The sequence below is a fragment of the Physeter macrocephalus genome, chromosome 7 (genome assembly GCF_002837175.3).
Source record: "Physeter macrocephalus isolate SW-GA chromosome 7, ASM283717v5, whole genome shotgun sequence".
Lineage (NCBI taxonomy): Eukaryota > Metazoa > Chordata > Mammalia > Artiodactyla > Physeteridae > Physeter > Physeter macrocephalus.
Window position 1 is genome coordinate 53,713,151 of NC_041220.1, and position 15,157 is coordinate 53,728,307.

The 15,157-nt window shown below is 36.0% G+C and overlaps 1 protein-coding gene across 5 annotated transcripts in view; it reads right to left on the reverse strand.

Annotated features, from left to right (window-relative positions):
• Window positions 1-15,157, reverse strand: part of SLAIN2 (SLAIN motif family member 2) — a 93,285-nt gene that overhangs the window by 34,865 nt on the left and 43,263 nt on the right. For 4 of the 5 annotated variants that reach the window (XM_024131986.1, XM_055085989.1, XM_024131985.3 and 1 more), the window contains exons 2-5: window positions 11,815-11,963; window positions 6,197-6,361; window positions 4,277-4,438; window positions 1,160-1,519 (exon numbers count right to left, since the gene is read on the reverse strand). In XM_024131986.1, the coding sequence (XP_023987754.1) occupies window positions 1,160-1,519; window positions 4,277-4,438; window positions 6,197-6,361; window positions 11,815-11,963 (836 nt within the window). The remainder of the gene's footprint in view (window positions 1-1,159; window positions 1,520-4,276; window positions 4,439-6,196; window positions 6,362-11,814; window positions 11,964-15,157) is intronic. The other variant, XM_024131987.3, reaches the window with a different exon arrangement.

Here is a 15,157-nt window from a genome sequence, read left to right on the forward strand (position 1 = left end):
AACTAGAGAAAGCCCGCCTATAGCAACAAAGACCCAACACAGCCAAAAATAAAAACTAAATAAAATAAATTTAAAAAAAATCAAATTCTTTATTTAAGTGTTCTGCATATTTTAGAAGAGCTAACAGGAAGTACACGTCTTATAAAAATAAACAATACAGTTTCTATAATTGGGTAGAACTGTTAAAAAGAACCATAAATTACTTAAATCAAAATCTATACACAGGGACTTCCCTGGTGGCTCAGTGGTTAAGAATCCGCCTGCCAATGCAGGGGACACGGGTTTGATTCCCTGGTCCAGGAAGATCCCACATGCCACAGAGCAACTAAGCCCGTGCGCAACAACTACCGAGTCTGCGCTCTAGAGCCCTCGAGCCACAACTACTGAGCCCACATGCTGCAAGTACTGAGGCCCGTGTGCCTAGAGCCCGTGCTCCGCAACAAGAGAAGCCACCACAATGAGGAGCACGCACACCGCAACGAAGAGCAGCCCCTGCTCGCCACAACTAGAGAAAGCCCATACGCATTAACAAAGATCCAATGCAGCCAAAAATAAATTAAAAAAAAACTATACACAGATCACTTCATGAGTATAACAAAGCAAAACTAACATAATCAAGTAAAATTAAATTCACTTCTTCCTTTATTTTTGCATTGACTCAGTATTTTTTTAATACATTTATTTATTTTATTGTATTTATTTTTGGCTGCGTTGGGTCTTCGCTGCTGCGCGTGGGCTTTCTCTAGTTGCGGCGAGTGGGGGCTACTCTTCCTTGCGGTGCACAGGCTTCTCATTGCAGTGGCTCCTCCTGTCATGGAGCACGGGCTCTAGGCTTGCGGGCTTCAGTAGCTGTGGCTCACAGGCTCAGTAGTTGTGGCTCGGGGACTCTAGAGCACAGGCTCAGTAGTTGTGGCGCACGGGCTTAGTTGCTCCATGGCATGTGGGATCTTCCCAGACCAGGGCTCAAACCCATGTCCCCTCCACTGGCAGGCGGATTCTTAACCACTGTGCCACCAGGAAAGTCCCTGACTCAGTATTAATAAAACAATAAACTGTCTAAATTCTTGATCTACTTTCTAAAATACAGAACCTTGGTAAAAACTGTGTTACTTTCATACTGAAATATGAAGGACAAATTTTTTCCAGACATTATAGTTACCTTCATTTTTAACACTGGTTGTCTGTAAATCTGTGGGATGGCCTTGAAGGGAAAGGCGAGGTTGCTGTAAGCGGCTAATCATAGGCTGTGGGGACACTCTACTATATTCGATTCCCCGAGCAGGAGATCGAGAACGAGGTGAATTTCGGGGTGACTGCTTAGGTGATGGTCGAGGTGAATTGCGTGGTGATGGTGAAAACCTGTTAACAGCAGGGTATACTGCATGATGCATATTGTCATCTTCATCATCTAAACTTTGTGCATCAAGTTCCTGATCACTAAAAGTACCCCGTCTTGTAGAATTGCAAGATGAACCAGAACTGCGCCGAGACGCTGTGGCTGCATATTCTTGCCGGAGACCTGACAATAATGAATGTGTTATTTTATTTCTTTAGTTTTATTTTTAAACATTTAAGTATTTTTAAGGTTTAAAAGCAAAAGATTATCATTGAGAAATTCAAATAGGGTATAACGTGTAAAGGAAAACTCCCTTTCACTTGATTCACCTTAGACTTTCCCACACATAAGGATGCATATACCACATCTAAAAGGCTATTTTTAAATTAAATGAAATTCATAAACTTTTGCCCAATTTCAACATTTCTTCTTGAATCCAAAATCTATATTAAAAATAGAACCATAAAGTTAAAAATATTTCTACTCCAAAAGACAGTCATCCAAATTTGAGATTAACATTAAAGGAATACTAAAGGAAAACAATTACTGCCCAACCAGTGTAAAGAATACATCAGTGAGTAAATATACTCCCTGGATACTGAATCCTTGCATTAATCTTACTCAAGAAGATGATGAAGGAAACTTCTATCCCACTCTTAGGAATTCAATACTTGGGCACAAACATAATTTCAGTTGTTTCATAACCTAAGAGACTTCAATAAAACAAGATAAATTCTAAGCCATCAAGTAAGAATTTTCAAAGGAATCCCTTAATTATCTTGATACCTCCAGAAATACCCAAGCAACCTTAGGAGCCCTTCAAATAGTATAAAAACTTCTAGAATAAAAACAAATGTTGATAGATATTCAACGAGAAAAAAAATTACAATTGAAAAAACGTATGGAACTTAGATAACATTTTGAGGAAGTCCTGCTAACTATTGGCAGTTTAGCCCAAAAGATCTGTTCTAAAGGAGTATCAAACTTTTAAGTTATATAGTCATTCACAGAAAGTGATATCAACATGGTTCCCCAAAGTAGTGGATGAGAATCGCACCAGGGTACCTGTAAAACTAGATTCCTAGGGCCCGTCTATCCCTTTGGTCAGGTTTGGGGACCACTGTAGTAACCAACAAATTACTTAGTGTCATGTTACAGCAAACATGGCACTAAAGTCACCTAGCAAAAGACGACAGACCAGTGAGAAGAGTGGTGTTTTAAAAAAGAAAAACCCAGATCCCAATGCAGGTTCTCCATTAACAAGGGGGTCTTAGGAAGTCACAACCACTATGGGAGTGCGTGTTTCTCATTTTAAGAATGAGGGAGCTTAACCAGGCAAAAGCCCAAATCTCTTACTCTTCATTTTTGTTACCAAAGAATGGGAGAAACAACGCTGTAAAAAGGAAAATCATTCTCTCTTTAAAAAAAAAAAAAAAAAAAGCTGGTGTTTTCAAGGAGGTATCACACACATTTTCAGCATTTTTAAAAAATTCACCAGGAAAAGAAATATTTGTGCGTGTGAATAGCTTAGAAAGGATTTTTAAAGTAAGACTAAAATTTCTATTATGCATTACCAACACACAAATGAAAATTACAGCAAATAGCTGGTTGAATTTCTAACAAAATACTGCAGTCTAAAAAGTCAGGGTTCAAAGAAGAAATGAGTGAGTTTATTCTAACCGGTAGTTACACAGCATTCTTTATTCTTTTTTCACTTCCATGATAATAAGTAACCCCTCACTAGCTGACAATACCATACTCCCAGTGAGGAGTTATATATACAAAGTTACAGAAGAAAAGGGTAAAATGTTATTAGTTTCTAGGGCTAAAGATAGATAAAACAAGCACCAAACCCTTATTTCTAAGGGAAGATGTGTGAAAATGAGATAAGAATTAGCAGAGTGAGAAACATTGCAGTTTCTTAATAAATGTTATAGCTTGATAAAACTTACTACATATTTACATAAAAGAAAGGACCTAAATAGAAAATTTTTGAACTAAACTATAGCATTGCTCCATTACCTCAGCCAACGGTCAAGACTCTGAAATCTGTGTTTCAAGGATCTTTTCATTATGAAGGTTAGAGAGACTGCTTCCTTCACAGTTAAGCCTACGGCATCACACAATAAAATATACAGGCAAGAATAATACTATCACCAACATCTTACATTCAGATGAGAGTCAGGGCACTAATGAGCCCTTGAAATAGTATGAAAAATTTTTTGTGTATGCATATTTTGGGAATGACAGGGGACAACACTTTTATAAGATTCTCAAAGGTATATGTGACCTAAAAAGTTGCAAGGACCACTTTGCAAAGCAACATCACATGCTTCATTGAACTTAATGTCACAATTCCGATTTTCCCAAGAAGGTCTTTTTTACAGACTACACCAAACATTCTAAGAAAGATGAAATTTGCCCCCAAGGAGAAAAAAACTGATTTGGGGGGTGTGAAAAAAATCTTAGGTATCATAATAGTTTGTGGCCCTTATAGTACAAAAAGAGATATACAGTATATCGACGGTATTAAAATTTAACGGGAGTGGGGGTGGGTAAAAAGGGAAAAAAAATGTCTAAATCGGCTCCTTGGGGAGGCAATAATGAAAGAACAGTTGAGAAACTCTGGTCTACACTAAGAAAACACAGAGCAACCGAGTAATAACTACAGTTACAGTGTAGAGTAACATGCAAGGTATGATTACCAGTCACAGAAGCAGAGCATAGCCTGCTTTTCTTTGCTCCTCACACAGCAAACTGCTCTATATACTATGGACTCTAAAAACAAGTTAATGAACAAACCAGTCCCCTTGTTGAAAAAGCCTCTGAAATTTCAACATTTCTATTCTTACTAATTATTCCACAACACTTTGACATATTTAATAACACCAAAATTATACAGTAATGAAAGACCACAACTTTAACAATTAAAATACTTACTTTCTTCCTGCATCCGAGCTAGAATCTGCACATCAGTTACATCATTTAGCTTATAATTGGATCCAATTGAATCTTCATCTAATTCTGAAGCACTTAATTCACTGTCTATAGAGGATTGAGGACTGAGTGGAGGATTTCTGTCTGACGAACTTTTCAAATTACCTTAAAAAAGAAAATGATTCAAACTTCAGTGAAACAAAAATTGAATAAACATCTGTTGCAATTAACTTGATATTATATTTTTGGATTCAGTTGTTATTCTGCCTTTTCTGTTTATAAAATTCCCAAATGTTAAAATTAAAAATTGACCTGATTAAGTATAAAGAGGGCTACAGAGACGCCTTCATATATAATGACAAATACAAAACACATTTTCTTATAGCTATAACTTATCTATATTCTTATGAAACAATTAAGTTTTCAAAACAGTACCTGGCAAGTAGTTAATGTTCAATAATACATGCTAGAGGATTTCAACTTTTACAAGGTAGCCAATGAAACTATTCTATAAATATATGAACTTAAGATGTGTTTTCTCCTCCCAAATTCAGTCACTAGCAAACACCACCATCTTTTCCCTTGAATAAAAGCACCTACTTTTCCTAAACAAGAAAGCTATAATTTGAGGAAAATCAGGACTCCTTAGAGATTTAGGAACAAACCAAAAAAAGAACACTAAGCTCATTTCTCCTACATTATGCCATGTTTACAAAATTCCTTCGCTAAACTAGTACTGGGGATCCAAGGAGTTCTCTGAAGTTTACTAGTGAAGCACAAAGATGGGATGAAGAAAATGACTGGATGAAAAAACTCATTTTATCACTGTAACCAAAAGGGGGATAGAAGACAGGTCAGAGGAATAAAGGATATACATATCCAAAAGATTCTAATTTGTTTCTAAGGAAATGCTTTCATCAGATCATCAACTTCTAATGAAGAATTAAAAAAATCCCAAGACTGTAATTAATATTTTTAATACAGATTTATTTGAAACTTGTTTTCCAGAATTCTTCACCATAAGAGTCAGCTCCAACACGAATGGCACATAAAAAGAGCAAGAAGAATACGAAACAGTTAATATTTATGTTATCAAGAAGAGCACAGTGCACATGATAGGAAAAGTACTATAAGGTCAGTCTCAAATAGTGCCTGAATAAAATTCTTTATATTAAGCAAATATGGCAGATCATCCTTTTTAGTACAACAGTCATGGGTGAAATAAGTAGCAAGTAACAACCTACGTACAGAACAAACTTCTGAGTCAATAAGTCATGAGACTAGGGAGTATACAAGTCAAAAGTTTGAGGTGGTTAAAAATACTTTAATTTTTAAGGAAGCTATGATAATTAATCATACCAATAGCAGTAATAAGAGTAACTGAATGGGTGAAATCTAAAGAACAGTAAGCTACAGAATAACAGTCTCAGTCACAGAACCACAGCAGAACGTTCTTCCCCCAATTATAGCAATCTAGCCCTCTCCCATATCATTTAGAGCTCTCAACACCCTCTTGGCACATTCATATACAGCCTTGTACTATTATTTAACTACAATATCAAAGCTTATTAAAACTCCTATTAAAAGAGTTTAACTCTGTAGCTTTTACAACCTAGGCAAGCTACTCAGTAAGCATCTACTGGTTAAAAGAATAAAGCCTGTGACCCTATTTTATCAAGCCACATTAAAAAACTTTTACACACATGCTAAAGAAAACGTTATGAATGTAACTTGGCTTATCTGTATCACTGGTGCCTAGTACCGTACTACCTGGTGCTAAGTAGCACCTCAATGATATCTTCTCTAACCAGTTGGAGGTTTCATAAATAAAGGAACTTGAACTACTGATGAGTAAGTTATTTTCTGAGGCAGGGCAGTAAGTTAAAAACCATTTCTTAATTACTCCATTTCGTTTCTCCTTACCTGAATTTCCAGGAAGTATTAGCTGTTTGACTATAGGAGGTCGCACTGGGGTTGAGGACGGAGAATTGAAACCACTGCTGTATGGGCTACTGGCATTTGGACTGTAAGGACTTGTGTAACTGATGGAGTTGAAAGGATTATTATACAAATTCTGCCTCTTGAGAGCTGCATTAATGACAAGGGGAAAAATCAAATTGAAGAAAAGGCTAATAACATCGCAAAAATTTTCCTATTAGGGGGACTTCCTGGTGGCGGAGTGGTTAAGAATCCGCCTGCCAATGCAGAGGACAAGGGTTTGAGCCCTGGTCCGGGAAGATCCCACATGCTGCGGAGCAACCAAGCCCGTGCGCCACAACTACTGAGCCTGTGCTCTAGAGCCTGTGAGCCACAACTACTGAGCCCATGTGCCGCAACTACTGAAGCCCATGCACCTAGAGCCCATGCTCTGCAACAAGAGAAGCCACTGCAATGAGAAGCCCACGCGCTGCAATGAAGAGTAGGCACCGCTTGCTCCAACTAGAGAAAGCCCGCGCGCAGCAACAAAGACCCAATGCAGCCAAAAATAAAAAATATAAAATAAATTTATTTTAAAAAAAATTTTCCAATTCTGATATTCAGTAAGTCATTATCTCAGTTTAAACACAGAAACATTTCTATAGTAGTGGAGAGAAATATATCACACTAATAATCCCAACAAAATATTTCCACTATCTTAAATTTTGTTATGCAAATAAAACAGGAGCCACACCAAACAGAAATAATACTATAGGAAGAATATCTCCTCAACAAATTATTAGCTACTAAATTAAGTTACTTCTATCCTGTTGGAAAGTTTATTCCAACTGTATCAACCTTGAATGGCCTTTAAAAATAAAATGAATATAAAAGCATATTTGTGTTGTCTCATTTTTCTATAACAAACACATACTGCTAATAACAATAAAAAACTATGAAATAATGAGTTTTAAAAATAGTTTTTCCAAAGTTTGGATTTTTGAAAAAATAAAGCAATAATGACTATTTAGGCCAGATTAAGGTCAAATATACAAGGATTCTTTTTTTAAAAAGAACCCCCCCCCGCCCCGTTTTCTGGGCCAAGGAGAATACTTCTGCCAAAAAAGGGGAAAAATTTGTGCTATGCATACAAAATTATAAAAATAGTATGAAAGTAGGGCTAAGATATCAATTATATACAAGAAAAATTAATACTCAAAATATTTTTTCTTTTCTTCACCCTATTCTAAAATCTACAGCTTATTCATATTTATGATCATCAACAAAGTACTATGCAGAATAAACACACAAATGTGACATGGTACTTCTTCTCAAGAGGCCTAAAGCCAAGTAGTGCAGGCAGAAAAAACAGTGATTTCAAGGCAAAATGAAATAAGTACTATCATAAAGGCACAAAGAGGCTAATGGAAATGATGAGATAGGAGTAATTCATCACAACTGAGAGAAGGTAGGTAGTAAGGCTTTTTGGAAGGAGAGGCACTGGAGCAGTCTTGAGAGGATAATTTGGTAGGACACGGGAAGTGGGGAAAGTGTATGTTTTCATCTGTGTTTATAACATAAACTAAAGCCATGTCTTGAAAATGCATAGTGTGTCCAGGGAATAACAGTGAGTAATCTAGAAAGGTAAAGTTCATGGTGAGGGACAAAACAGGAAAAACCAGCTGGGGCCAGGTCACAGGAGGCCTGGAATACTATGCTCAGGAGTTTGAAATTTGTTCAATAGCAGTGATAACACCATCAGGGACTTTGGAGCAAGAGTAATATGATCCAATCAGCTTAAGGAAAAAAACTGATGGAAATTCTAATGTTAAATAGATTAGACTGTACTAGGCAATAAAAGTGACCAAAAAAAAAAAGGAAGAAAAGGATAAATATTAAAAACCAGTAAGGATTACTAAAGGGAAAAAACAATAAGATGGTTCTGAAGTTTCTGGTTTGCCTATAAGCAGAGCACTGGTTTTGGGAGGAGGAACACATGTTTTCTGTTTAGTTTTTCTGTTTAGTTCGATAGTGTGGTAAGTTGGTCAGTATAGTTTTCTACATATTCACCATGAGACAAGACACCACTAAACATATTCAGTATGTAGCATGATCTCAATATATCAACCTGAGCAGAAACAGGGGTGTTCATTTCTTCCTATCTCTTTACTCTTCTATTTACTTTGAAGCACAGTCTCTCTTTATTTGGTTATTTAATCACTAGCATTTCAAGTTCTCAACTCTTTTATCTTCTCACTCTATACCATATTCTTTTTCTTGAGAAATCTCATTCATACTCACAACATTAGTTATTATCTCTATTCCCCCAAATATCCATTACTTATATCTCCAGGCTTAAATTTCCATGAGCTTCAGTCCCGTATATGCTGCCCATTTAACATCTCCCCTGAGGGTATGGCAAATGCACCCCAGAGCCAACAAGTCCAAATCCAAACTCATTATTTTCGAGCTAAAACAAATTCTCTTCCTGGGGTCTCTATCTCAGAATGATGACAACATTCATCCTATTACACAAGCTGGAAACCTAGAAATCACCGCTGATACTTTCTTCTCCCTCACTTCCTCATATTTGGTTCATTCCTTTTTCCTTTCACACCTTTTCATCTCCACTACGACCCTTTCCCCCCAACACACACTACCCAGCTATCATCATCAACCCTCATCAAAAGCATCCTATGGTTCACTTTTGGCCCTCTCCAATCTACTCTCCATACTACGGCTAAGCATGTCCTCATCAACGTGTAAATCCTATCATTTCTTCTTCCTGCCAACACATACCATACCCTTGAATAAAACCCTTCAGCATCTTCCCATTGCTTTTAGAATATTAGAATAAAGTCCAAAACCTTTAACATGGTCTCTAAGGCCTTGCAGAGTCTGGCTCCTACATATTGTCTGACCTCATGTACAGTTCCTCATGTATGCCAGGCTCCCTCCCATATACTCCCACAGGCCTCCCACAGAGCCTTTGCACACACTGTTCTCACCACCTGGAACACTCTACTCTCTCTGTCACCTTCCCCTTTAGCCCACTTAAATTTTCCTGAATCTTTAGGACTCAGGCCAAACATTACTTCCTGAAGTAAAATTCTAATTTCTCCAAGCTCAAAGCACTGTAGATCATTCTTTTATTACATATCACCAGTTATAAAAATTATTTGTATTAACATGTTTCCCCTACTAGATGATAAACTCCATGAGTGCAGGTACAGTGTTAGTCTTTCTTCATCATGTATCCACTACCCTTTCCCCAACGCCTGATACATAACAGGCTCTCAAAAATATTAATTGAATATATGCATAAATAAAGGAGATTAGTTTGAATAAAGATGATATTGGATATAGTATGAATGGATGAAATAATCAAAACAGAGAGAAATGGGGCAAAAGAGAGACCTGGGCAGATGGGGCAGGGGTCGGGGGGAGGCAGGAGGAATGGGAAGTTTAATGGGTACAGAATTTTAGTATGGGATAACAAAAAAGTTCTGGAGATAGACAGTGGTGATAGCAATGTGAATGTACCTAATGTCACTGAACTGTATATTTAAAAATGGTGAAAGTGGGAAATTTTGTGCTATATAAATCTTACACACATCCCCAAAACACACACAAAAAGATGGGCAGAGAAGGGAGAAACTTTAAAGAAGACTGAAAAGAAAACCGGAGGGAGAATAAGGGTTAAAAAGATAATGCATTATCAAAAAAACAAGAGAAGAATATCTTAGGAACACGTGCTGTTACACTAAAGAGAAGCTGAGTATGATGGAGTAGGAACGGCTGTGCTACAATATAATAGCTAAGTTCCTAGGAAGCTTTGCTTTATCAAAAAAATACATTTAAAAAACGATCTTCCCTTTAACTTGGGAAAAGAGAGGTTTAGGACTACAAGGTTCAAACTTGCAACAGCCAAATTATTCTTCTTTAAATATATATAGCTATAGCTATTGCTCTGTGCATACAGCTATAAAATCTAAACACTGTTAAGCAGATCCAGTACTTGATTACACCTAGTTTTGGTTCAAGAGTAACAGCTTTTTTGGGCTTCCCGGGTGGCGCAGTGGTTGAGAGTCTGCCTGCCGATGCAGGGGACACGGGTTCGTGCCCCGGTCAGGGAAGATCCCACATGCCGCGGAGCGGCTGGGCCCGTGAGCCATGGCCGCTGAGCCTGCGCGTCCGGAGCCTGTGCTCCGCAACGCGAGAGGCCACAACGGTGTGAGGTCCGCGTACCGCAAAAAAACAAAACAAAACAAAAAAAGAGTAACAGCTTTTCTTACATGCTCCTACTATCTTTTAAATACCTTTGTTATAATAAAGCAAAAAGCTACTCACTCCAATTGCTACTTTTGAAGTGCAACAGCTTTGGTTTTCTCCCCTATGTCCATCCCATACATTATTTTCTTATAATAACCACTGCTCCTGCCAAACAAACTACACTTTACTATATGACAGTTTAACTGTGTAGGCTCTCCCTTGCCTCCCCTGACCATTTGCAGCTTACACTCTAACAAAAGAGCATGTACTTCAATAATAAAGCCAAAAAAAAGCAATTTTAAGGACATGGCTGCCAAGTAAACACAAAGCAAAAAACAAAACTCTATTTAGGATTAGTAATCATGCATCAATCTTTTACTACATGAGTATTCCAGGAAACTGATATTCTTTTTTTTTTTTTTTTTTTTTTTTGCCTTGCTGCGAGGCTTGCAGGATCTTAGGTGCCTGACCAGGGACTGAACCAGGGCCCCAGCACTGAAAGCGTTGAGTACTATCCACTAGACCCCCAGGGAATTCCCAGAAACTGATATTCTTTTTAAAATTTTTTTTTGAAACATATTTTTTAAAGATTGAGAGTAATTCCAAGAAAGAGTCAATAATATTTTTCCTACATTTCTACCATACTGACATGCTACATTACATGCCATAAATAGTGACACATACATTTTGTCAGCTTTGTGAATGCTACTAAACAATAGAACATAAAAGCAGTTTAACTTTAAATGCCAAGTTAAAAAAAAAAGAGGGGAAATGAATACATTTACTAAGCACTACCATGAGCCAGAAAAACATGCTAGGCTCTTTCAACATTATCATTTAATCCTTAAATAACACTTACAGGGTTCATCAGGCTTATAAGAAAACTGAGCTTATAGGAGTTAAATAATTCACAGAGTCACATAGCAACTAAGTGACAGAGTGAGAATGAGGGCTCTTTGGTTCTCAACCTGTATCTTTCTACCACATCAGAATTTCCCTGAGGCTGGTGAGATGATTTTAGATGATATCAGACAAAACATTTTTTAAAAATAATTATTTATTTTAGCTTGCATCAGAAAAAACCTTATTACATAAAATCCATTATTTCATGGATATTTTTTAGGATGAAGCTAAATAAAAATACGGAGATTTTTTTTTAAAAAGCTATTAAGAAAATAACAGAACAGGGTTATGTGCATATGGCAAAAACTCACGATGGCATGCACAATGTGATTTGGAAAACACCCCCCAAGCAAAGAACTGCCTTCCTAAAAACATACCAGTCAACATTTATCTGTGTTTTGATTAAAGAAAGCAAAGAGATGAATTTACAAGTAAAATTATAGACATACCTGACATAGTTTGATCAAGTTTGTGGATAAGAGACTTTTTAGCACATTCAACATCAGGACTTGGGTAATCCAAAACTTGCCTGCACCAAACTAAAGGACTAACTGATTTCTGCATTGGTGTAAGTTTTTTCTTTGGTGATGAATACAGCCTAGAAGAAAACAAAAAACAAAAACAAAAAAGGGTAATGTTAATTATTAAGCACAAGGTTATAAAACAGGGATCCTTTGGAACAGATTTAAATTGGGGGATGGGGGGTAAAAATGATGGAGTATGTTTAAAATCACCCACATTTACTTTCTGCACAGGAAGAAAATGACACTACAATCATCAATATAAGCCCAAATCTCAACTATTAAATGAACCCAAATGAGGCCAACTGTCCAGTCCTAAAATGTGTCTTATTTTTCTCTTTTACTCTCATTTCAAACACTATGAAGAAACATGTCTTTACAATATTTTATCCTGTTTTCAATAGTTCTTAACTCCCTAATATAACCATATCATTAAGTACTGTCTAGAAGGCAGATAAATACCTTGCTTTCCAACCCCCAGTTCCCTTCCTACCACAAACCACACAAACATTCACCATTAGTAATGCGTTCCTTTTACTTAAGCAGTACCCACTCTGTAGTCCTTTTTTCAAATGATACGTCAGAGAAAAGCAATCCGTTAAAATATCCTTAATAACAATATGAGTCAATTTATGAAATTACTTCAGTTTCAGTAAAGAAGAAAGGAAAGTATTTTATAAGTTCCTGGGGAAGGTATATAAAAACAAAAAGGTGAGAAGATACTTCCTACTTCATTTGTTTTTCCTCAGATTAGTTCAGATTACATCAATTGATGTTAATTTATTTCAAATGTGACTCTATATGAAAAATGTGAAGTTACTTGAATTCTAACCAGAGTGGTTTCCAAATTAAGACACTTAAGTGAAATCTATGATGTAAACAAAATTACTACACTTCCAGATGGATGGGATGTAAAATCAGCTCCTTTATTGCACCTGACTGACTCACAGAGGATGGGGAAAAGGGAGAAAAAGTGCCCCATTTGACATTCTCTATGACTTAATTTTAGCAGAAATAGAGGAATAAAGCAATATTTTTCAAGTTTTCTTGGCAAGTAAAAACTTGACAATTTCAACTTGTTGTAAGTTACATTAGCCATCAATAAATTGGCTGTGTCCATCAGAATACAGTCCCTCTTGACTGAACTGTATATTATTATTTAAGAAATTCAAAAGTGTCAGAGTGAAAAAAATGCTTTTAGTAGGCAAACTGATAAGGGTAGGAAATAAAAAAAGATGGAAGAATACAAAATTACTCTTAAATTTTTAGCTTTTGTAACTGAAAGAATTATAGTGCCATTGACAAAAACAGGAAAGCTACCATTCACCAGGTATAGGCGAGATTATGATGTTTTAGTTTAACTGATTTTGAATTATTGATGTTTTATTCATTTAGTTTATAGTAGTTTCTGTATTTTTAAAGATGCTAAAGTACCTTACAACTTTTTTTAAAAACAGCCTTTTCAAGATGTAATTTACATACCATAAAATTTGCCTGTGTAATTTCTGCACCATAAAATTCATTGTATAAGTTGATGAATTTAGTGTTTAGTTACCCCAACCATCACCACCATGTAATTTTAGAACATTCTTATCACCCTAAAAAGAAACCCCCTTTCCGTTTCTACCTCCAGCCCTAGGCAATAACAAATCTGCTTTCTGCTCCATGTTCTTTTCTAGACATTTCATATAAACAGAATCATACAATGTGTGTTTTGTGTGTCTGGCTTCTTTCACATGAATTGCCTATGTCTGAAAGAAAGAGTGATACACACTACTATATATAAAATAGATAACTAATAAGGACCTACTGTATAGCACAGGGAACTCAACTCAATGTTTTGTAATGGCGTTTATGGGAAAAGAATATAAAAAAGAGTGGACATATGTGTATGTATAACTGATTCACTTTGCTGTACACCTGAAACACAATACTGTAAATCAACTATACTCCAATTAAAAAAAAAAAACCAAATAGCCCAACATTTCCTAAAAGTTCTCAACACAAGGAAAAAATAATTTTCTTCTTCTCCCCCCCGCCTTTTTGAATCTGTATGAGATGATGAATGTTAACTAAACTTATTGTGGTAATCATCTTGCAAAATACATAAGTCATGTCATTATGCTGTACACCTTAAACTTATACAGTGCTGTACCTCAATTATATCTCAATAAAACTAAAAAAAAAAAGAGTGAGCATTGCTACAAACACTACCAATATTAAAAGAATTGTAAGGAATATTTTGAACAACTTTACACCAACAAAACAGATAGACTGGATAGACAAATTCCTAGAAAGATACAAGTTATCAAATGGGACTCAAGAAGAAATAGAGACTCTGAAGAGATTTTCAAAAAGAAACTGAATGAGTAATGAGAAATCTTCCTGCAAAGAAAAGCCCAGGCTCAGATGCCTTCACTTATTAATTTTATCAATACTAAGGAAAAGTAATGCCAATCCTATACAAACTCTTTCAGAAAATAGATCTAATGGTAAAAGACTGAATGCTTCTCCTAAGACTGGGAACAAAGTTAAGGATGCACACTATCAACATCTCTATTCAGTGTGGTACTACAGTGTCTAGCCAGTGCAGAAAGGCAAGAACAAGAAATTAAGGCATCCATGTGGGAAAGAAAAAAGTAAAATTGTCTTTATTCACAGACACTATGATCCTGTACATAGAAAATCCTTTGTAGGAATCTACTGAAAGCAAACGAAATCAACTAGACTTAATTTAATGTGTTTAGCAAGGTCACAGGATATGAGATCAACAGGCCAAAAAAAAAAATCAATTTATTTCTATATGTCAATGAACAACTCAAATATGAAATAAATATAACAATTCCATTCACAACAGCATCAAAAAGAATACTTAGGAATAAATTTAACAAATGAAGTGCAAGAGTTGTACACCAAAAACAATAAAACATTGCTGAGAGAAATGAAAGAAGACTTAAATGGAGAGATGTACCATGTTCCTAGATCTGAAGACTCAATGTTGTCAAGATGTCAATTCTTCCAAACTGATCAACAGAATACAATCCTTACAAAAATGTCAGCAGGCATTTTTATAGAAATGGACAACCTAATTCTAAAAGTTACATGAAAATGTAAAGACAAAGAATGGCCAGAAAAATTTTGAAAATGAAAAATCTTTAAAATTTTAAAACCTCTGGTCTTGCTCCCTTCCAATCCATTCTATATATCACAGCCAAATTGTTTTCTAAAATATGAATCTGACTATTAATATTCCTCTGCTAAAAATTCTATG